This window comes from Oncorhynchus kisutch, linkage group LG25, assembly GCF_002021735.2.
Source record: "Oncorhynchus kisutch isolate 150728-3 linkage group LG25, Okis_V2, whole genome shotgun sequence".
Classification (NCBI taxonomy): Eukaryota; Metazoa; Chordata; class Actinopteri; order Salmoniformes; family Salmonidae; genus Oncorhynchus; species Oncorhynchus kisutch.
Genome location: NC_034198.2, coordinates 33,191,848 through 33,216,892, shown reverse-complemented (window position 1 = coordinate 33,216,892; position 25,045 = coordinate 33,191,848). Strand labels below are relative to the sequence as shown.

General features: G+C 42.3%; 1 protein-coding gene and 1 long non-coding RNA gene across 3 annotated transcripts in view; both read right to left on the bottom strand.

The window, feature by feature from the left end:
* The window catches only part of hmgcll1 (3-hydroxymethyl-3-methylglutaryl-CoA lyase like 1), a 34,698-nt gene extending 12,265 nt beyond the window's left edge, over positions 1–22,433 (bottom strand). Inside the window, exons 1-7 of one of the 2 annotated variants that reach the window (XM_031805149.1) lie at positions 22,112–22,433; positions 19,652–19,829; positions 14,854–14,931; positions 11,023–11,130; positions 10,474–10,569; positions 10,131–10,279; positions 401–464 (exon numbers count right to left, since the gene is read on the bottom strand). In XM_031805149.1, the coding sequence (XP_031661009.1) occupies positions 401–464; positions 10,131–10,279; positions 10,474–10,569; positions 11,023–11,130; positions 14,854–14,931; positions 19,652–19,747 (591 nt within the window). In that variant the 5' untranslated portion in view covers positions 19,748–19,829; positions 22,112–22,433. Of the gene's footprint in view, positions 1–400; positions 465–10,130; positions 10,280–10,473; positions 10,570–11,022; positions 11,131–14,853; positions 14,932–19,651; positions 19,961–22,111 lie in introns of those variants that run through there. The other variant, XM_020460856.2, reaches the window with a different exon arrangement.
* LOC116357483 (uncharacterized) lies at positions 15,732–18,867 on the bottom strand. Its single transcript, XR_004205489.1, has 5 exons — positions 18,371–18,867; positions 17,550–17,604; positions 16,522–16,647; positions 15,978–16,095; positions 15,732–15,865 (listed from the first exon to the last, which is right to left on the bottom strand). It is a non-coding gene; the product is annotated as an uncharacterized LOC116357483 (long non-coding RNA).
* Positions 22,434–25,045: the final 2,612 nt, after the last annotated feature.

Sequence of the window (25,045 nt, the reverse complement as noted above, 5' to 3'; positions counted from 1 at the left end):
AAATCTTTAAAAAATTGCATTTTCTTTGTGAAGCTTGCATTAAATTGCCTCTCCCTGTTGCACACAACAAGCTTCCATTTCCCCTGTCACAAGGGATTTATGGCTGATGTAAGATTAAATCGTCAACCCTGTTACGGTCAACCCTGTTATGGTCAAAACTGTTACTTGATTTGGCACTTAATAGGCACTTACTACAGTTATTTTTGAGATAGGATTTGTTTTTATTAGGTTGAACATGTGCTCTTTGTGACAGAATGTTAAAATTAGGTGAAATAAAACTAGATATTTTTCAACGAGTTATACGAGCCAAAAGGTACTAATATCGTGGAACGACCCACGTATAAGGTATAGAGTATGTCCATTATTGACACAAGGCGGCAACGCAGAAGTGTTGCCTTACCTCTGCAACTTTAGTGGGTTCAATGGGTCCCTCATATGGACATCCTAGTGCACAAGAAACATATCTAAAAGAAAACAAACATACATGGTAAATTAAACACACGTGGCATATATTAATACACGGGTCATAAACACACATATAGTACCAGTCAAAAGTTTGGACACACACTCATTCAAGGGTTTTTCCTTATTTGGACTATTTTCTACATTGTAGAATAATATTGAAGATATAAAAACTATGAACGAACACATAGGGAATCATGTAGTAACCAAAAAGTGTTCAACAAATCAAAATATATTTTACATTTGAGATTCTTCAAAGTAACCATTACTTGCCTTGATGATAGCTTTGCACACTCTTGGCATTCTCTCAACCAGCTTCATGAGGTAGTCACCTGGAATACATTTCAAATAACAGGTGTACCTTGTTAAAAGTTCATTTGTGGAATTTCTTTCCCTCAATGCGTTTGAGCCAATCAGTTGTGTTGTGACAATGTACGGGAGGTTTACAGAAGATAGTTCTATTTGGTAAAATACCAAGTCCATATTATGGCAACTCCATCATTAATTTAAGACATGAAGTTCAGTCAATCTGGAAAATTTCAAGAACTTTGAAAGTTGCTTTAAGTGCAGTCACAAAAACCATCAAGGGTTATGATGAACCTGAATCTCATGAGGACCGCCACAGGAAAGGAAGACCCAGAGTTACAAGAGGACAAGTTCATTAGAGTTACCAGCCTCAGAAATTGCAGCCAAAATAAATACTTTACAGAGTTCAAATAACGGAAACATCTCAACATCACAGAGGGCAGTACGTACGGCCCAGTACATCACTGGGGCCAAGCCTCCTGCCACCCAGGACCTCTATACCATGCAGTGTCAGAGGAAGGTCCAAAAAATTGCCAAAGACTCCAGCTACTCTAGTCATAGACTGCTCTCGCTGCTACCGCACGGCAAGCAGTCTCAAAAGGACTCTAGACAGCTTCTACCCACAAGCCATAAGACTCCTGAACAGCTAATCAGATGGCTACCCGGACTAATTCCATTGTCCCCACCGCCCCCATTTTTATGCTGCTGCTACAGTCTGTTTATCATCCATGCAAAGCACTTTACCTCTATCTACATGTACAGTTGAAGTCAGAAGTTTACATACACTTAGGTTGGAGTCATTAAAACTAATTTTTCAACCACTCCACAAATTTCTTGTTAATAAACTACAGTTTTGGCAAGTCGGTTAGGACATCTACTTTGTGCATGACACAAGTAATTTTTCCAACAATTGTTAACAGACAGATTATTTCACTTATAATTCACTGTATCACAATTCCAGTGGGTCAGAAGTTTACATACACTAAGTTGACTGTGCCTTTAAACAGCTTGGGAAATTCCAGAAAAGGATGTCATGGCTTTAGAAGCTTCTGATAGGCTAATTGACATAATTTGAATCAATTGGAGGTGTACCTGTGGATGTATTTCAAGGCCTACCTTCAAAATCAGTGCCTCCTTGGTTGACATCATGGGAAAATAAAAAAGAAATCACCTCAGAAAACAATTGTAGACCTCCACAAGTCTGGTTCATCCTTGGGAGCAATTTCCAAACGCCTGAATTTACCACGTTCATCTGTACAAACAATAGTACGCAAGTATAAACACCATGGGACCACGCAGCCATCATACCGCTCAGGAAGGAGACGCGTTCTGTCTCCTAGAGATGAACGTACTTTGGTGCGAAAAGTGCAGATCAATCCCAGAACAACAGCAAAGGACCTTGTGAAGAGCTATTTTAATTTTATATAACTAGGCAAGGCAGTTAAGAACAAATTCTTATTTTCAATGATGGCCTAGGAACAGTGGGTTAACTTCCTGTTCAGGGGCAGAACGACAGATTTGTACCTTGTCAGCTCGGGGGTTTGAACTTGCAACCTTCCGTTTACTAGTCCAACACTCTAACCACTAGTCTACCCAGCCTATATCCACATTAAAACGAGTCCTATGTCGACATAACCTGAAAGGCCGCTCAGCAAGGAAGAAGCCACTGCTCCCAAACCGCCATAAAAAAGCCAGACTACGGTTTGCAACTGCACATGGAGACAAAGATCGTACTTTGTGTAGAAATGTCCTCTGGTCTGATGAAACAAAAATAGAACTGTTTAATGACCATCGTTATGTTTGGAGGAAAAAGGGGGAGACAAGCAAGTCGAAGAACACCATCCCATCCATGAAACACGGGAGTGGCCGCATCATGTTTTGGGGGTTCTTTGCTGCAAGAGAGACTGGTGCACTTCACAAAATAAATGGCATCATGAGGTAGGAAAATTATGTGGATATATTGAAGTAACATCTCAAGACATCGGTCAGGAAGTTAAAGCTTGGTCACAAATGGGTCTTCCAAATGGACAATGACCCAAAGCATAATTCCAAAGTTGTGGCAAAATGGCTTAAGGACAACAAAGTCAAGTTATATTAATGGCCATCACAAAGCCCTGACCTCAATCCCATAGAACATTTGTTTGCAGAACTGAAAAAGCATGTGCGAGCAAGGAGGCCTACAAACCTGACTCAGTTACACCAGCTCTGTCAGGAGAAATGGGCCAAAATTCACCTAACTTGTTGTGAGAAGCTTGTGGAAGGCTACCCGAAATGTTTGACCCAAGTTAAACAATTTAAAGGCAATGCTACCAATTACCAATTGAATGTATGTAAACTTCTGATCCACTGAGAATGTGATGAAAGAAAAGCTGAAATAAATCATTCTCTCTGCTATTATTCTGACATTTCACATTCTTAACATAAAGTGGTGATCCTAACTGACCTAAGGCAGTGAATTTTTACTAGGATTAAATGTCAGGAATTGTGAAAACCGAGTTTAAATGTATTTGGTTAAGGTGTGTGACAAACCGGTGCCCCCGCACTTTGACTCTGTACCGGTATTCTCTGTATATAGCCTCGCTACTGTTATTTATATTTTTCTATTTCTCTTTTGTTTTGTATTTTAGAACTTTTTACAATTTTTATTTCAGTTAATTTTAGTAGATACTTTAACACTTTTTTCTTAAAACTGAATTATTGATTAAAGGCTTGTAAGTAAGCATTTCACACTCTAAGGCCTGTTGTATTCGGCGCATGTGACACATTATTTATTTGATTTGAGACTGTGTGTATCAGAACTTCATGGTTGAATTACTGCAAAGAAACAACTACTAAAGGACACCAATAATAATAATAAGAGACTTGCTTGGGACAAGCAACATGAGCAATGGACATAAGACCGGTGGAAATCTGTCCTTTGGTCTAATGAGTCCAAATTTGAAATATTTGGTTCCAACCGCTGTGTCTTTGTGAGACGCAGAGTAGGTGAAGGGATGATCTCCGCATGTGTGGTTCCCACCGTGAAGCATGGAAGAGGAGCTGTGATTGTGTGGGGATGCTTTGCTGGTGACACTGTGATGTATTTAGAATTCAAGGCACACTTAACCAGCATGGCTACCATAGTATTCTGCAGAGATGCAGCATCCAATCTGGTTTTTACTTAGTGGGACAATCATTTGTTTTTCAACATGACAATGACCTAACACACCTCCAGGCTGTGTAAGGGCTATTTGACCAAGAAGGAGAGTGATGAAGTGCTGCATCAGATGACATGGCCTCCACAATCACCTGACCTCAACCCTATTGAGATGGTTTGGGATGAGTTGGACTGCAGAGTGAAGGAAAAGCAGCCAACAAGTGCTCAACCTTTATGGGAATTCCTTCAAGACTGTTGGAAAGCATTCCAGGTGAAGCTGGTTGAGAGAATGCCAAGAGTGTGCAAAGTTAACATCAAGGCAAAGGGTGGCTACTTTGAAGAATCTCAAATGTAAAATATATTTTGATTTGTTTAACACCTTTTTGGTTACTAAATGATTCCATGTGTTTTATTTCATAGTGTTGATGTCTTCACTAATATTCTACAATGTAGAAAATAGTGAAAATGAAGAAAAATTCTTGAATGAGTAGGTGTGTCCAAACTTTTGACTGGTACTATATATTAATACATGGGTCATAAACACACATGGAATATATTAATACATGGGTCATAAACATGCCAACTTGGCCACATGTTACACAGTGAATTGCACTAAAAGGTTAACTCTCTCTGGTCAAAAAGTCATAATTTATGCTATCTGTCATTAGAATTAAGGTAGATCATAACTCTGTTTTCTGGATTCAGTAACCGCTAACTGCCAGTGCAATATAGACTTCAAATCTTATAACCAATTGGTGTTGAATATTTTGTTATATGTAGTGGTTATGTTGTTGACAGTAGCAATGAGAAATTATGCAGGGGGATGAAGTCAAACAATATGCCTATTCCATATGTGTAGGAAACATTCACTGCTTGAAATAGCGGACATGTGAATAGTAGAAAATGTTTCTCTTGGGTTCGCAGTCGTTAGACGATACCTCAGTTTGTCACCGGAATATCCAGCAAGTTCTAGCAGGACTCGAGGGAAGGGAGTGCTGCCCAAGCCATCTCCAACAGCGGGAGATCTGCCAGAATGCCTGTGTCAAACTGATGCGTTGCCATGGCATCGCTGCGTTGTTTGGATGAAAGGGGGCTACTGTACCACAAAATTTAAACATGCTTCATGTCAGCGGTTCTATACTGTCCATCTGGACTTGTAGTTGAAGCAACACATAGAACGATTCAGTGCACATCTGGAAATTTGCTTGTTAACCTATTATTTCTGGAGTCATTTATCACTGTCTGAGTGTACCTTTGCTAACAGAGAGAGAGTAACATTAGGCCTTTGAAACATTTTACGGTAGTGCATTTTTTTTCCAAAGTCAACATAAACATACAGTTGTGGTCAAATATATTGGAACCCTTTCACTTTTCTTAAATATTTCCCTATTTCATAAAAAAATAAGCTAAAATTGCAACCACAACAATAAAGTCTCAACATTACAGAACCAATTTTATTTTTGTAAACTTACAAAAAATAAAAACAAATGGCATGGACAAAGTTATTGGCATCCCAGAGCTATTACTTGGTTCCACAGTCTTTGGCCAAGATAACTGCCAACAATTGCTTCTTGTAGCCTTCAATGAGCTTGTTGCACCTTTCTACTGGCAATTTGACCCACTCTTCAGTAGCAAACTGCTCTAATTCTTCAATGTTTGAGGGATGCCCTCCACCAACTGCTGTTTTCAGTTCTCGCCGTGGGATATGGATGTGATTCAAAGAGCCCAGTGTTTCTTCTTGAACCATTCCTGGGTGCTTTTGATGTGTGTTTGGGCTCGTTGTCCTGTTGGAAGACCCACAACCTCAAATCAAATCAAATTTTATTTGTCACATACACATTAGCAGATGTTAATGCAAGTGTAGCGAAGTGCTTGTGCTTCTAGTTCTGACAGTGCAGTAATATCTAATAAGTAATCTAACAATCCCCAACAACTACCTATGTGACGTAGAAGTCCGTCACTGGCCGCGGGCAGCATTTGGTTCTTGAACGCACACACATATTGATCACTCCTCCCTGCGCCATTATACCATAAGTTAACAATGTGGGTCGACACACAATTTAACTTCTGTCTTGGTGCATGCATTTCACACTTGTCAATGTTCATATTTAAGAGATACAATAATTATTATACTTATCAATGTTGTGGATGAGCACATTGTTTGTTTGTTCTGTTCCTCTCTCTCCATCTCTGTAGCTTCTGGGTATGCTGGAAAAGGACCCGAGCTAAGGGAATTGGGTTGGCTTTATAGTGCCTGTCCCAAATGGCTCATTAATGCATATGGGCATATTGAAAGATATTGTCAGTAGTGATGTAATGTTGTAAATGTTATGTTGTGATATTGTTTAAAACCGTGTTGCAATGTATATCCTTTAGTATGTTTAGTTCATGGAAAATGTAGGTTTGTATTGTTAATTGATTAATTAATTAGGGTTAATTGTTCTGAGGGGAGGGGCTAGCCCTACAAAAGGAGCCTCTCTCCAGTCTCTAAGGGGGGATTTTTTGGATTGAGCTGTGGATGGGGCAGCATTGTTTTTAGGCTGTCCCATAAGGTAGACGTTGATGGCAGTACTGTTGTTTTCTGTTCCGGAATCACTTGTAAATAAACACCTTTGCACAGAAGAACTTTTGCGGTTCCGCCATCTTTTTATTTTTATAGAGGTTAGGTTATCCAGTTTAGCCATCTGGCCTACTCTACGTGACATATGGTGGCAGTGGTGGGATGGCGTACCGCAAATCAGTGAATTCCAACAAGAGAGGTAAAGGAATGCGTACAGGATTGCGTTCTCAGCAACAGCATCAACTGTCAGAAAAGGTACCTGAAGTTGAACCGGGGTGGAATACCATGGAATCGTCTGGTGAAGAAGAGGTCAAGTATGAGAAACTAGGAGCCCGACCGCAGGGCCAAAGACAACCAGAACTGGGTGAGCTGCTGACTGAAGGAGCAGTTGGGGGACCAGAACCACACCCAACCATGGTAACCCTTTTTCAGCAACTTTTCACCTGCCTTGAGAGGAGGGACGAAGACCTCAAGCAGGAGTTACGTGGCCTACGCCAATCTATCCTCACAGCTCCCCACCAGGCGGAACTCGTCAGTGAGAGCCCAAGATTGGGTCTTCCAACACCAGGACGACAAAGGCTCGATGCAGCAGGGACTTCAACTCCACAGCAGGCACCCCAAGCAGTAATGAGGCCAGCACCAGGAGACCAGTCCAGCAGTGTTAACGTCCATCTTCCAGCATTCCTAAGGAAGGAGCCAAAGATGCCCTCATACCAGCAGGGGGAGGACATTGAAAACTACCTGCTGAGGTTTGAGCGCATGGCTAAGACGTGGCAGTGGCCTGAGGTAGAGTGGGCCTGCAGGCTTGTCCCATTGCTCACGGGCAAGGCCTTAGAGGCTTACACAGCAATGGATGAGGGGCTGGCCAATGTCTACAAGGGCTTGAAGGAAGCGCTGCTGGTGAAGTTTGACATCTCACCGGAAACCTACCGTCAACGCTTCAGAGCTGCATCAACGCCATCGGGTGAGTCGCCGACAGAGACGTACCACCGCCTCAAGGGTCTCTACCGACGATGGGTTCGACCGGGGGAGAAGACACAGGACGAAATCGGGGAGGTCATCATCCTCGAGCAACTTCTACAAGTTCTACCACACGACATTCGAACCTGGGTCCGAGAGCACGAGCCCAAGGACGGGCTTATGGCGGCCAAGCTTGCACTGCAGTATCTTAATGCACGTAAAGGGGGCCCACCACAACCTGCAGCACCCGCTCCAAGGAGTCTCAGAGACACAAGGGAAAATTTTGCTACACTGCAGAAGTCTGACGCAACCTTGAAATGTTTGTTTGACAAGGCCTTAGCTGGGGACAGTCAATCTTTATGTGGGGGGATTTACACAGTAGACAACCACATACTCTACCTTGGGTCAGAGGCAGATAGCAGGAAGTTGGTGGTGCCATCTACCTGTAGACCACTTGTTCTCAACCTTGCACATACAGTTCCATGGGCAGGCCATCTAGGGCAACATAAGACCTATCTTAGGCTAGGCTCCCGTTTCTTTTGGCCCTCCATGTATACTGATGTACAAAAATACTGCAAATCATGCCCCACGTGCCAGAAAACCAGTGCTGTCCGTAGGTCTGAACGGGCTCCTCTATGTTCACTGCCAGTTATCTCTACCCCATTCAAGAGAATTGCAATGGACATTGTTGGACCCTTGGAGAAGAGTAGTGCAGGTTACAAGTATATATTGGTGATCTGTGACTATGCCACCCGGTTCCCAGAAGCCTTCCCACTCCGTTCCATAACCACTCCAAAGATAATCAGTGCTCTTGTTCAGCTCTTCTCTCGTGTAGGAATCCCAGATGAAATCCTGACGGACCAAGGGACAAACTTCACCTCGCGACTGATGGTTCAACTCCACCGACAGCTGGGCATTAAAGGCTTGAGGACTACTCCCTAACTTTTGAGGTTCCGCCATCTTTTTACTTTTATAGAGGTTAGGTTATCCAGTTTAGCCATCTGGCCTACTCTACGTGACAACCTAATACAAACAAATCTAAAGGGGTGAATGAGAATATGTACATGTAAGTATATGGATGAGCGATGGCCAAGCGGCATAGGCAAGTTGCAATAGACGGTATAAAATACAGTATATACATCTGATATGAGTAATGTAAGATATGTAAACATTATTAAAGTGGCATTATTTAAAAGAGACATTGTACAAAGTGACTAGTTTATATTAATGTAGGCAGCAGCCTCTCTGAGTTAGTGATTGCTGTTTAGCATTCTGATGGCCTTGATCAAAGCTTTTTTTTTTTCTTTCTTTGATGCACCTGTACTGACCTCATCTTCTGGATGGTAACGGTATGAACAGGCAGTGGCTCGGGTGGCTGATGTCCTTGATGATATTTTTGGCCTTCTTGTGACATTGGGTGCTGTGCGTGTGGGGACAACAGACTGGGATAGGGAGCGGGGGGGGGGGGGGGGGGGGGGGGGACAGTCCTTGTTAGCATGCCTCGACGGTGGCACTTTATTTTCCTCAAAGCGGGCAAAGAAAGTGTTTAATTTGTCTGGAAGCGTGACGTCTGTGTCCGTGACGTGGCTGGGTTTCTTTTTGTAGTCCATGATTTCCTGTAGACACTGCCACATACGTTGCGTGTCTGAGCCGTTGAATTGCGACTCCACCTTGTCCTTGTACTGGCAGGTCGCTTGTTTGATTGCCTTGTGGAGGGAATAACTACACTGTTTATATTCAGTCATATTCCCAGACCTCTTTCCATGGTTAAATGCTTCGGATCGAACTTTCAGTTTTGCGCAAAGGCCGCCATCCATCCACGGTTTCTGGTTAGGGTAGGTTTGAATAGTCCCAGTGGGTACAACATCTCCAATGCACTTCTTTATAAACACACTCACCGAGTCAGCGTGTAGGTCGATGTTGTTCTGAGGCTGACCGGAACATATTCCAGTCCACCTAATCAAAACAATCTTGAAGCGTGGCTTCCGATTGGTCGGACCAGTGTTGAATGGTTCTCGTCACTGTTACATCCTGTTTGAGTTTCTGTTTATAAGACGGTAGGAGCAAGATGGCGTCATGGTCAGATTTGCCTAAGGTAGGGCTTTGTATGCATCGCGGAGTAGCAGTGGTCGAGGGTATTGCCTATGCGAGTAGCACAATCAATATGCTGGAAGAATTTAAGTAGCCTTGTTCTCAAATTTGCTTTGTTAAAATCCCCAGCTACAATAAATACAGCCTCAGGATATATTGTTCCTGTTTGCATATAGTCCAGTGAAGTTCCTTGATGGCCGTCTTCACCTTCGATGGAGACCCAGTTTTTGGACAAAGTTAATCATTGGACTCGAAAACACATTGATAGTCTGTTGATTACATGATGACATGTACACGTTCAGGGCCTCCAGTACCCATGTCCATAAAATGTGTCTTTATATTCTTAATCAAAATTGTAAACTTAAGTTTGCAAAAATATAATTGGTTCTGCAATGTTGAAAATCCAATTACATGGTGTGGAGACCTAAACTATTTTAAAATGTCAACTTATTTTTTTTTTGAATAAATTATTTAAGAAAAGTGCAAGGGTGCCACTATATTTGTCCACAACTGTACATGGTTGACACCAGTTAAAGAGCATATGGAATCATTGCAATATATTCAAGTAAAATGGCTTTACTGGTGAAGAAGCGCAAAGTGAGGAATGATACAAACCCACGGACTGGAATCTGTTGTTGTTTAGCAGTGCAAATGACTTCCTCGAACTTCAGCATGCTGTCATCAATAGAGCAATTGATATTTTTCTGACTGAAGGTCTCAGAGGCAGACCCAAACACGGCCACTTCAGTAGCACCAGCTGCAACCTTCGACAGGACAGAGGGAAGTTACATTATTTCGATGTAACATTATGGAACAAACATTACTTTAAAAGGTTTCCATTCATCTCAGGCATAGTGTTCCCTCAACCTTTATACAGCACTACACATCAGGGGAGCCTGGGGAGATATCTGTTCTTTTTAAAGAGTGTGATTTCTCGGATGAATAATGAAATGCTTACAGCATCCTGAAAGCCGTGCATGTTGGGTGTCAGTACAGGATAACGAGCATGAGAAGATCTGTGGATGGCTTGAAGCACTTCAGTGTGGTCCGCCATCTTGACAACAGACAAAAGCATGTTTACAAAATATGTCGACAGAGTATAGTCTCTTCCCACAGCTGCTGTTGGAGGTCCATGCACCTGGCAAGCGAGACTAGTATGTAGCCTAGTTTTACGAAAACTCATATTTTCCAGAAGCTCATATAGAAATGCAGAGATAGCTGTTCCACATCATTTGTCTCAATACAACTCAAGAATATGACACAGACATCTGTCGTTTCTTTCATGAGGTGAACTGTCATATATTTTACACAGGAAAACAAAATAAAGTGCTTGGAAAACAGGTTCTGGAATAGGCCTATAGCTCAAGGTTTTCTCCAAAAACATCTGCGAGTCCAGGGTCTAACTGGGATACTGGAGTAGCAGGTTTCCCCCAGTAGTCCTGAAGAGAACAATGAGAGTCTAATAAATCACTCAGTAAGCTTTCTGGGAACACAGAAGAGTTATTACCTGTGGTACCCACTTTGAAGACACAAAGCTGGTGGCCTCGATCACAGGCAGGCCTGTTTCCGAGAGCATGTTTATCAGCTGGATTTTGACTCTTGTCGGAACCATTTCCTGGAAAACAATGAAATGGAGACCGTCTCTTTCTGGATCTGATTCTGATCCCCTGTCAAGATTGGAGGTATGTGCGGAGTGGACATCTGGGCAATTCAGCTGCAATGTCTTTGCAACCAGAGTAATTTACGGCACTCACCTGCTGGGTCCACTTCTTCCCAACATACAGTACTTCCTACAATTACAGCGTCTAGTACCCCCTGAGTTTGACTTTGTCATCATGTCAATTTGTACAGCTACAGAAGACTTGAATATATACAACATATGAGCCATCTGGTAAAGTCATGTCATGTTTCCCATATATTTTAAGGGCAGTTGGTGTTCATTTGATCAATACATGTTTTAAGGAGAAAATGTGAAACACATGTCATGGGTAATCATAGAAAAATAATCCATACGTTTAAGGGGGATCATCAAATCAACCAGGAATCAATCAAAAGGATAGTTACATAATCCAAAAGTGGGCTAACACAAAAGAAGCAAGCTTCCAGGTCTTAGATACCATATTGGGTTTGTAAAGGTGTAATGTGTAGTGAACATAAATCATTTGTAAAAATGTACAGTGCATTTGGAAAGTATTCAGACCGCATGACTTTTTCCACATTTTGTTACGTTACAACCTTTTCTAAAATGTATTCAATAGTTGTTTTTTCTCATCGATCTAAACACAATATACCCCAGGTCAAAGCAAAAACAGTTTTGTATAGGTTTTTGCTCATTTATAAAAAATACAAAACTGAAATATCACATTTGCATAAGTATTCAGACGGTCTCCATTTTGTTGTTTTCCAGGAAATAGTTCCGACTCGGTACTTTTTGAAGCACCTTCGGCAGTGATGACAGCCTCAAGTCTTCTTGGGTATGACGCTACAAGCTTGGCACACCTGTATTTGGGGAGTTTCTCCCATTCTCGTCTGCAGAGCCTCTCAAACTCTGTCAGGCTGGATGGGGAGCATCGCTGCACAGCTATTTTCAGGTCTTGGCTGGGCAACTCAAGGACATTCAGAGACTTAAACGCAGGAGTGGCTTCGGGACTTCTTGGCTGTGTGCCTAGGGTCATTGTCCTGTTGGAAGGTGAACCTTCACCCCAGTCTGAGGTCCTGAGCAGGTTTTCATCAAGGATCTCTCTGTACTTTGCTCCTTTTATCTTTCCCTCGATCCTGACTAGTCTGCCAGTCCCTGCCACTTAAAAACATCCCCATAGCATGATGCTGCCACCACCATCCTTCCCTGTAGGGACGGTGCCAGGTTTTCTCCAGGCATAACGCTTGGCATTCAGGCCAAATAGTTCAATCTTGGTTTCATCAGACTAGAGAATCTTGTTTCTAGGATGAGACCTACAGGTACCTTTTGGCAAACTCCAAGTGGGCTGTCATGTGCCATTTACTGAGGAGTGGCTTCTGTCTGGCTGCAGATATGCTTGTCCTTCTGGAAGGTTCTCCCATCTCCACAGAGGAACTCTGGAGCTCTGTCAGAGTGACCATCGGGTACTTGGTCACCTCCCTGACCAAGGCTCTTCTCCCCCGATTGCTCAGTTTGGCCGGGCGACCAGCTCTAGGATAACTCTTGGAGATTCCAAACTTCTTCCATTTAAGAAGGATGGAGGGCACTGTGTTCTCAGGGACCTTTAATGTTGCAGAAATGTGAGTTGACAAAATCCTGTATTGGAGCTCTACGGACAATTCCTTGGACCTCATGGCTTGGTTTTTGCTTTGACATGCACTGTCAACTGTGCACTGTCAACCTGAAATAGACAGGTGTGCACATTTTCAATTCATATCCAATCAATTGAATTGACCACAGGTGGACTCCAATCAAGTTGTAGAAACATCAAGGATGATCAATGGAAACAGGGTGCACCCAAGCTCAATTTCGAGTCGCATAGCAAAGTCTGAATACTTACATAAATGAGTTATTTCTGTTTTTTTAAACCTGTTTTTACTTCGTCATTATGGGGTATTGTGTGTAGATTGATGAGGAAAACATTTTATTTAATCGATTTTAGAATAAGGTTGTAACATAACGAAATACAGAAAAGTCAAGGGGTCTGAATACTTTCCGAATGCACTGTACAGTGAGGGACAAAAGTACTCGATCCCTTGCTGATTTTGTACGTTTGCCCACTGACAAAGAAATGATCAGTCTATAATTTTAATGGAAGTTTTATTTTAACAGTGAGAGACAGAATAACAACAAAATCCAGAAAAACGCATGTCAAAAATGTTATAAATTGATTTGCATTTTAATGAGGGAAATATTCGACCCCCTCTCAATCAGAAAGATTTCTGGCTCACAGGTGTCTATTATACAGGTAACGAGCTGAGATTAGGAGCACACTCTTAAAGGGAGTGCTCCTAATCTCAGTTTGTTACCTGTATAAAAGACACCTGTCCACAGAAGCAATCAATCAGATTCCAAAATCTCCACCATGGCCAAGACCAAAGAGCTCTCCAAGGATGTCAGGGACGAGATTGTAGACCTACACAAGGCTGGAATGGGCTGCAAGACCATCGCCAAGCAGCTTGGTGAGAAGGCGACAACAGTTGGTGCGATTGTTCGCAAATGGAAGAAACACAAAAGAACTGTCAATCTCCCTCGGCCTGGGGCTCCATGCAAGATCTCACCTTGTGGAGTTGCAATGATCATGAGAACGGTGAGGAATCAGCCCAGAACTACACGGGAGGATCTTGTCAATGATCTCAAGGCAGCTGGGACCATAGTCACTAAGAAAACAATTGGTAACACACTACGCCGTGAAGTGCTGAAATCCTGCAGCAAACGCAAGGTCCCCCTGCTCAAGAAAGCACATATACATGCCCATCTGAAGTTTGCCAATGAACATCTGAATGATTCAGAGGACAACTGGGTCAAAGTGTTGTGGTCAGATGAGACCAAAATGGAGCTCTTTGGCATCAACTCAACTCACCGTGTTTAGAGGAGGAGGAATGCTGCCTATGACCCCAAGAACACCATCCCCATCGTCAAACATTGGAAGTGGAAACATTATGCTTTGGGGGTGTTTTTCTGCTAAGGGGACAGGACAACTTCACCGCATCAAAGGGACGATGGACAGGGCCATGTACCATCAAATCTTGGGTGAGAACCTCCTTCCCTCAGCCAGGGCATTGAAAATGCGTCGTGGATGGGTATTCCAGCATGACAATGACCCAAAACAAACAGCCAAGGCAACAAAGGAGTGGCTCAAGAAGAAGCACATTAAGGTCCTGGAGTGGACTAGCCAGTCTCCAGACCTTAATCCCATAGATAATCTGTGGAGGGAGCTGAAGGTTCGAGTTGCCAAACGTCAGCCTTGAAACCTTAATGACTTGGGGAAGATCTGCAAAGAAGAGTGGGACAAAATCCCTCCTGAGATGTGTGCAAACCTGGTGGCCAACTACAAGAAACGTCTGACCTCTGTGATTGCCAACAAGGGTTTTGCCACCAAGTACTAAGTCATGTTTTGCAGAGGGGTCAAATACTTATTTCCCTCATTAAAATGCAAATAATTTTTTTTGTTGTTATTCTGTCTCTCACTGTTCAAATAAACCTACCATTAAAATTATAGACAGATAATTTCTTTGTCAGTGGGCAAACGTACAAAATCAGCAGGGGATCAAATACTTTTACCCCTCACAAGTACATTACTTATTTCATGATTATGGATGGTGTGTGGGGGGGGGGGGGTTCTGTGTATTCAGATGTGTGACTGATGAAAAGATATACCTTTTCATTTTGAAGTCCGTCTCTTGGTCCAACTTCAATCATTTTAACATACTCTGGATATTCATGTGTTAAAGTGCACTGAAAATGAAGAGAGTAATGTTAGATATTGAAAACAATAAACAAATGTTATATCTGTTGTCAAACTCCAAAGCGCTATTTTCCCATTTAACTGTTTCTCCTGTCCAATAATGTGTTACAACCTTAAAAGGGAATTACACCTGCTGATTTGGCCTCGTTTTTTGGCTTGCTCCATATGAAATGCTGGCAGCCATGACAGAAGCCGAACCCGAGTTGGCTTGGGGGTGTGGTTTGATGTGAGTGTTTCTCGGGTGTGTCCTTGCCACCCCCAAGACACACCCATCTGTCAGAACCTTGCCAGAAGTTGTTTCTCCCCACTAATCACAAAACAAACAAACATCCTGCAGGTTGAACTCAACTACAGGCTCAACTACAACTGTATGGTGAGATGCTTGAGGAAGCTTTGAATAGGTCAGCCTACAGAATAATATGATAAGAATGCAATTTTTGAATTTCTGTAGATGTTATAAACAAAGTGTTTTGATATCTTTCAAATGTACTAACTGGTCCGTGTAGAATAAACAACCCTTTACACAATACCATAGAATCAGTGTTCTGCTAATATAACAATGTGCACCTTTCATTGTCGTTCCCAGACGATAGACACTGTGCCTATCGGCATTTTCTCTTGTGGTAATGGGGCCACCTTGGTAAACATGTCAGTGGTCATACCTCCGTGTGTGGTGTCCCGTATACAACAGGAGTTCCCTGACCCTGGTGCAGAATACACAGGGTTTCTTCCTCCCCATACTGACTGATACCATTCCATTCCATAATAAAAAAGACAATACAAGTAAAAGTTGTGTCTAGTAAACATTTTATGATGAGTGCCAGGTCTGTCAACAATCAGAGACATTAGTATCAAGTGCGTCTGTCGGTCTGGACTTCATCACATCATTTTGCAAGTCTCCATGTGCTGGCTCCATACATGTTTCTGTGAACACATACACAGTCACTGTTCTATTACCAATGCCAATTTGGATAGGTAATGTCTGACACACAAACAGGTACTATGTTGAAGTTTGAAGAGGTCACACTAAACCTACCTAATTGTGTTCTCCCCATCGACGACCATTGGTGGGCAGGCAAGAGGTAAGGTCATTGCCAGAGCCCCATTGATATACATGGCAGCGTAGATTAGCTCCTGCCCCCTCTTCAAAGATACTGGTCAGTCACACACACACACACACACACACACACACACACACACACACACACACACACACACACACACACACACAGAGTACTGATTACATTATTAATGGGGGTTATGATCAGCCTGGTGGAACCAACCTCACAAAATGTGAAGTGAAATAGAATGGTGAACACAGCGATCAGGCTGATTCCACCAGGCTAGGTTATGACCTGGACATTATATGCATCTAAGAAGTAGAAAATAGCATCAAATAATGTCAGTTTACATTTAGTTTCAAAATTGGGTTATCAAATGGATCAAAGTAATGAAGTGTGTTACCTTCTGTATTAGTACAAATTATGAGCTGGTGAAAGCAGTTGCCGCTGACAGGTTAAGGTTGCTGGTTGGATACTTGCCAACATGTGACTGACTGTTCCATTCATAGGAATACTCACAGCGAGGGGCATGTCTGAATTATGCTGATGAGGGCCCCCATGTCCGGCTGCAAACTGGACATCTCTCGAACAAGTGCAGCAGGCAGTCTTATGAGGTGGTGTTGAGGTGGTGTTGACTGGTATGGCCTGTGACAGGTGATATAATAGACAGCCAAGTGGTCAATTGTATTTTGTTCTAAAGAAAGGACAAAGCTATTTGCTAATGCACTTCACAACCAAAATGATTCTACTAGTTGTATCTGCTTGCTGGGGAATTAGCCTACTATTCTATCAAGTGTTTTTAAATACAACTTTTTACATAACACACATCACTTGTCTTTTTTGATGAAGTCATCGGTGTCATCAGAGCAATGCAAATAGTCCAGGTAGCCATTTGATGACCTGTTCAGGAGTCTTATGGCTTGGGGGTAAATACTGTTGAGAAGCCTTTTTGTCCTAGACTTGGCACTCCGGTACCGCTTGCCACGCGGTAGTAGAGAGAACAGTCTATGACTGGGGTGGCTGGGGTCTTTGACAATTTTTAGGGCCTTCCTCTGACACCGCCTGGTGTAGAGGTCCTGGATGGCAGGCAGCTTAGCCCCAGTGATGTGCTGGGCCATACGCACTACCCTCTGTAGTGCCTTGCGGTCAAAGGCTGAGCAATTGCCGTACCAGGCAGTGATGCAACCAGCTGTAGAACCTTTTGAGGATCTCAGGACCCATACCAAATCTTTTTAGTTTCCTGAGGGGGAATAGGCTTTGTCATGCCCTCTTCACGACTGTCTTGTTGTGTTTGGACCATTCTAGTTTGTTGGTGATGTGGACACCAAGGAACTTGAAGCTCTAAACCTGCTCCACTACAGCCCTGTCGATGAGAATGGGGGAGTGCTCGGTCCTCCTTATCACACGAGTACTTGTGTCGCATGACACTTTTATTCTGAGGTCTTTTCTGAGAAGCTGTGAAATTAGCAAGAGAACAGTGAATTAAATCATTTTTGGAGGTCGCTAAAACATTGCACTCCCATTGCTGGACATGTTATGGTACCCACCTTTGCTCTTTCTTGTTGGTCCTGGCATCCGTTCATGACCAACTGTGCACTTTGTCTAACAGAAAAAAAGGGTCAACGATTGTCATCATCCCTCAATTATAAAACATAGATAGAGAAATAACAATCTCGTTTGGTAGCTAATTCTATGCTTGACAGATGTAGACTGATTGGCTCCAGATTAGATTCAGGCCGGTGACGCCATTACAATATGCATCCAACTGTGACATGTTTTGCTATGGTCCAGGGTTGGTTTGCTGCTGCTAGTTAGTGCACTGCTGTAGACAGACATGGTTACCTAGTACCATCATCGTTTCATCCAAAATGTACTGTATTTGTGCCCTAGACGTGGGTTGCACCTCGGAGGCTGTGACAATTCAGTCTACATTAAACTAAATTAGAGTGGCATGGAAATACGATGGCAACGCTAAAGTAGGCAAATATTTCATTGGAAACAACTTTGCCATATTATGGTGTTGTCAAATTTACTCTAGAGGACGGTCACTAGCGAAGTTTGTCAAAAATAGCTACCAATGCTAACGTTAGCTAGCTAAAATATGGTTGTGTCCTTAATCTTAGTTAGCTGACTAATGTTATACTACATCTAAAGTCAATCTGGTGAAATCACAATCATGACAACCCGTTTTCCTACTAAATTACTTCTTTTGAAATGTTTGTGTTTCCAAGCCAAGTCCAAGTTGTATTGAGGTAGGCTAACATTAGCCAGCTATCTAGTGAGGGAAGTAGGTAGCTAGCTAGCGATGATAATGATTATCAAAATATACATAACCAGCAGTCTATGGTCTAGCTACCAGTATACTCACCACCACTGGAGAGCAATGAAATCCAACCACCTATTGCGCATGATAGGGTCCTTCGGCAGGGCATGCAAACCATCGTCTTTTGGCTGTGCAGCCTTCTGGAAGAATGCATTGATTGCATGGTCAATCGAATGGCCGTGATCCTTTGAACGTGTTGGTTGGCGGCGATGAAACAACGGGAGCCCCATTCAATAAAGGGAGGCTGATGGGCGATTTGCTTGTGGAGCTTGGAAAAGGGTAGCATGATTTGTTGACATAATTGTAATCCAAACTCAACCTTAATTTATTTGTTGTGACACACTGAGGTTCCAAACTCCATTTTAGGCGAGACTGACTTTATGACCAAAATTATGCTATTACACTTTGTAATCAATTTTGACACTAGAATAAATGATTCTGACTCACAAGGACGCCTCATAGGCCATTTTCAAAGGGATTCGTTGTTTTTTAGGGGCAGTCGCTCTTTAAGCCCAGAACACTTTGATCTTCAGATCACTGCTGGCATTTTAATAATGCATGACACGTGTAAAATGTGTCAGTTCAGAGTTTCTTATAATATCTACTGTCGATTTTACAGTTGATAATATATATATATTATATAACATAAAATACAGATTTTTTTATATTCTACCTGACTAACTAATCTAACAGTTGTAGTGGGAAAAGTTGAGAGGAAGATAGGAAGGGTGTTCACTTGATGCACTCTCTCTATCTGTCAATACGCAGACTTACTTAAGATAGATGGTGGGGGAGGAACGAATTAATTAAGTTCTATATTTAAATGAGATATTTCAAGCACAACATTCCATGTATTTAAGTATTTTTGTTTTTGTAGTGAGGACAGTAACATTAGTAATCGCTCAAAATTATACTTTAAGGATTACATTTTTTTTAAATCTCACATAATATAATTTAAAAGTATGTATTAAGGTGTCTGTAATAGAATAAAATACATTAATAAATGCATTTCTATAGCTTCCAAAATATTTTCTACAATGTGGGGGAGTGCCAAGATGGAGACACATAGCGTCCCCTATAATTCATCTAGTGTATATATACATCGTTGGGAGGAACAGGATCCTGCTTTTAGACCGCAAGTCAACGTTAAACAGTAGGCATAACAATTCTTTCATATATTGTGCTCTTATCACGACATTTGAATTGATTTTGAAATAGAGTCTTTGCAGTGTGACGCCAGTTAGTGTAGTGCCTGTTTCTGCATCCCAGGGTGATGCCCCCTCTCTGTCCTTTCACATGTTCCCAACCTGCACCCTCCCATCTTACCTTCTCCTCCTGCAGCCGGCTTCCTAGCCACGGATAATCCTGGATGAGTTGTTCATAGCTCAGGCAGTGCTTCACTGAGGTGGGAACGTTGCCCATCCGAAACGCTCCCGTTTGGCCTGTAGAGCTCCCCCAGGATCCTCTGGCTCCGACACCCGCAGTGATGGATCTTTACGCTCAACTGCAACAAATGCACATGGTGGAGTTCTCTGATCAATATGCTCATGAAGCAGACAGGGTGGAGACCGAGGCCCTTGCTGCCCCCCTCACTGAAAGAATCACATCAGAGGACGACAGCTGAAAGCAGAGAGCTGGCAGTGACTCAGCAGTTGCCATGGCAACCGCATCCCTAGCAGGAATGGATGGGAGAGAGGATAGAGTCAGCAAGAGGGAGGAAGCAACACAGAGAGATTAATAAAGGCGATGAGAGAGAGAGGCATATGGAAGGGGTGAGAGTGTCAGTGACTAGCTGGCTCACTGGGGACTCAAGTGTGAGCTAACGTTATGTCTGGACTAGTCTGACAGTGTTACGAGTGACTGTGTGAGCTGAGAGGTCAGGAAGCTCTCAAAGGGAAGTACTTGCCTGCCGAGTCTCTGGGCTCTAGAATAAGACCAGTCACACACTGCTTATTGTAAGTCCCCCACCTCAACCTTTCTGGATGAAATCTAAGGCTTCAGGGAAACAGGTTGCTTTGATTGATCTCTTTTGACTGAAACAGCTGAAGGTTTTCCATTGCCAGGTGTGCCACTAGCTGCCAATGTCAATGGCGTAGCGTAATAAAATCCTCTTGTAAAGCAGGGACACAGTTTACCAGAGAAAGACCCATTCTTTCTCACCCAGATGTTAACAATAGAGGGGCTTAATGAAGTCCTAGCACTGAACCCTTTCAACATAATAAGCTGCCCTGCGATGAGAGAACCCCACTCAAGGGGAGAGACAGAACTTGTACGACCGTCCCATGAAAGGTCTTCAGGTCTCTGTGTCATTGGCTCCCAGGTTTATGTCCATCACTTTTCAACTCCCTAAATGTGAAAACTCCCTCATGGCAGATCATTTAGAATCCTGCCCTCACAACCTTCTCTGGGCCACTGAAAATAGGGAAGGGTTTCGTTAGGGAATGCCAACCCTGCCATGTTTGAAGATGGTTTTCATGATGGGTGTATAAATCACAGTTTAATAGAAAGGGAGAGTTTAGATGAAATTGAGAGGTTGCTATTGAAAGGTTGACATTTTAGTCATTTCGATAAAAAAATAGTAGGTTTACTATTCTGTGGATTTTCTGCAGACACATACAGTATCATCATATTGAATGGCCGTGATCCTTTGAACGTGTTGGTTGGCGGCGATGAAACAACGGGAGCCCCATTCAATAAAGGGAGGCTGATGGGCGATTTGCTTGTGGAGCTTGGAAAAGGGTAGCATGATTTGTTGACATAATTGTAATCCAAACTCAACCTTAATTTATTTGTTGTGACACACTGAGGTTCCAAACTCCATTTTAGGCGAGACTGACTTTATGACCAAAATTATGCTATTACACTTTGTAATCAATTTTGACACTAGAATAAATGATTCTGACTCACAAGGACGCCTCATAGGCCATTTTCAAAGGGATTCGTTGTTTTTTAGGGGCAGTCGCTCTTTAAGCCCAGAACACTTTGATCTTCAGATCACTGCTGGCATTTTAATAATGCATGACACGTGTAAAATGTGTCAGTTCAGAGTTTCTTATAATATCTACTGTCGATTTTACAGTTGATAATATATATATATTATATAACATAAAATACAGATTTTTTTATATTCTACCTGACTAACTAATCTAACAGTTGTAGTGGGAAAAGTTGAGAGGAAGATAGGAAGGGTGTTCACTTGATGCACTCTCTCTATCTGTCAATACGCAGACTTACTTAAGATAGATGGTGGGGGAGGAACGAATTAATTAAGTTCTATATTTAAATGAGATATTTCAAGCACAACATTCCATGTATTTAAGTATTTTTGTTTTTGTAGTGAGGACAGTAACATTAGTAATCGCTCAAAATTATACTTTAAGGATTACATTTTTTTTAAATCTCACATAATATAATTTAAAAGTATGTATTAAGGTGTCTGTAATAGAATAAAATACATTAATAAATGCATTTCTATAGCTTCCAAAATATTTTCTACAATGTGGGGGAGTGCCAAGATGGAGACACATAGCGTCCCCTATAATTCATCTAGTGTATATATACATCGTTGGGAGGAACAGGATCCTGCTTTTAGACCGCAAGTCAACGTTAAACAGTAGGCATAACAATTCTTTCATATATTGTGCTCTTATCACGACATTTGAATTGATTTTGAAATAGAGTCTTTGCAGTGTGACGCCAGTTAGTGTAGTGCCTGTTTCTGCATCCCAGGGTGATGCCCCCTCTCTGTCCTTTCACATGTTCCCAACCTGCACCCTCCCATCTTACCTTCTCCTCCTGCAGCCGGCTTCCTAGCCACGGATAATCCTGGATGAGTTGTTCATAGCTCAGGCAGTGCTTCACTGAGGTGGGAACGTTGCCCATCCGAAACGCTCCCGTTTGGCCTGTAGAGCTCCCCCAGGATCCTCTGGCTCCGACACCCGCAGTGATGGATCTTTACGCTCAACTGCAACAAATGCACATGGTGGAGTTCTCTGATCAATATGCTCATGAAGCAGACAGGGTGGAGACCGAGGCCCTTGCTGCCCCCCTCACTGAAAGAATCACATCAGAGGACGACAGCTGAAAGCAGAGAGCTGGCAGTGACTCAGCAGTTGCCATGGCAACCGCATCCCTAGCAGGAATGGATGGGAGAGAGGATAGAGTCAGCAAGAGGGAGGAAGCAACACAGAGAGATTAATAAAGGCGATGAGAGAGAGAGGCATATGGAAGGGGTGAGAGTGTCAGTGACTAGCTGGCTCACTGGGGACTCAAGTGTGAGCTAACGTTATGTCTGGACTAGTCTGACAGTGTTACGAGTGACTGTGTGAGCTGAGAGGTCAGGAAGCTCTCAAAGGGAAGTACTTGCCTGCCGAGTCTCTGGGCTCTAGAATAAGACCAGTCACACACTGCTTATTGTAAGTCCCCCACCTCAACCTTTCTGGATGAAATCTAAGGCTTCAGGGAAACAGGTTGCTTTGATTGATCTCTTTTGACTGAAACAGCTGAAGGTTTTCCATTGCCAGGTGTGCCACTAGCTGCCAATGTCAATGGCGTAGCGTAATAAAATCCTCTTGTAAAGCAGGGACACAGTTTACCAGAGAAAGACCCATTCTTTCTCACCCAGATGTTAACAATAGAGGGGCTTAATGAAGTCCTAGCACTGAACCCTTTCAACATAATAAGCTGCCCTGCGATGAGAGAACCCCACTCAAGGGGAGAGACAGAACTTGTACGACCGTCCCATGAAAGGTCTTCAGGTCTCTGTGTCATTGGCTCCCAGGTTTATGTCCATCACTTTTCAACTCCCTAAATGTGAAAACTCCCTCATGGCAGATCATTTAGAATCCTGCCCTCACAACCTTCTCTGGGCCACTGAAAATAGGGAAGGGTTTCGTTAGGGAATGCCAACCCTGCCATGTTTGAAGATGGTTTTCATGATGGGTGTATAAATCACAGTTTAATAGAAAGGGAGAGTTTAGATGAAATTGAGAGGTTGCTATTGAAAGGTTGACATTTTAGTCATTTCGATAAAAAAATAGTAGGTTTACTATTCTGTGGATTTTCTGCAGACACATACAGTATCATCATATTGTATACCTACATTAATACTCCATTTTAGATGAATGAGTTAAAGGTAAAGTATTCCAACAACAATGTTTCATTGCCAAAGCAAGTTTTTAATTCTACTATACAGGACAGTGTTACTATCTGGGACCTTGGCGAATGAAAATGGCCTCTGCAGGGTAGAATTAAAAATAATTGGTACTGAATCTCTGGCAGTTGCATGTCCCTAACTGGGCATTTAATGTTTCCCTTTTATGAGAGCTATGCAGCTTGGAAGATACAACAATGGAAGCTCATCTTGACTAATACCAGCTGCTGAGGGTAACTTTTAAGGGGGGGGGGGGGGCCCTTAGGGGAATATCCCTACTCATTCAAAGCAACGCAGTGCAGGCGATTGAGGAAGGTTTATGTTAGACAAAATGCATATAAAAGGGCTATTAGAGGGCTTTTGTACATTTGAAATAGCTTAATGATTCACGCCATGATTAAGAGCAGGCTGGCATTTGTTGGGATGAATCTTGTCCTAGAGGCAGCTCTGCAGAGTGGTCATTAGCTGGCCTAGCCACAGTGAGAAAGTTACAGAGACATAAATACCATACCCCTGAAAAAATGCTAACGTTCTCCCCTGTTATTGGGAATTGTGAGAGGTTAGCATGTCTTGTGGGTAATGTCTTTGTGCCTCAAACTTTCTTACTCATCATTATTCACAATTTATTTAGGCTTATCCATAATCATGGTAGCATCTACATTAATGTACAAGGGTTCAGAAATATATTATATTCTTATGCAAATGCATGTAACAAGTTTGTAGCCACAAGTTGATGTAGTCATTGCATGCTAGGAATATGGAACCAAATGCTAAACTTTTGACTACTTTAAAACATGTATACATTTATTTATCCAAATACATTTGGTTGTCTAAAATGGGGAAACTGTCACGGCTGGCTGAAGGACTGGACCAAGGTGCAGCATGGTAAGCGTACATTTTAAATTTATTTAAAAATGACACCGCCAAAACGAAGAACAAAAAACAAAAAAAACATGAAGCTATGTGCCCTGAACAACTACAAAGTTAACTTCCCACAAAACAGGTGGGGGAAAAGGGTACCTAAGTATGGTTCTCAATCAGAGACAACGATAGACAGCTGTCCCTGATTGAGAACCATACCAGGCCAAGACATAGAAATACAAAACATAGAAAAAAGGACATAGAATGCCCACCCTAGTCACACCCTGGCCTAACCAAAATAGAGAATAAAAAGCCTCTCTATGGCCAGGGCGTAACAGAGACTATGTATAAAAAGTGTTGTAATTTCTAAGCGGTTCACCTGATATGGATTCCCTCAAATTCAAGCTGACAGTCGGCACTTTAAACTTATAGTCATTGTATCATTTTATATCCAACGTGTACAGAGCCAAAACGTCAAAAAATGTGTCACTTTCCAAATACTTTTGGACCTCATAGGCACAATATATTTTACACATGAAACTCTTGGAGAGCAATCAGAAGACGATTGAATGAAAATATGTAAAAATAAAAATTATACAGCAAACGCCAACAGTTTCCCTCTTAAAGACCCATTAACCTGGAAAATGTTTCTTGTGAGTAATTGAGAATATATCTTATTATCTTCAGAAAGAAACAAATGTGAAAAA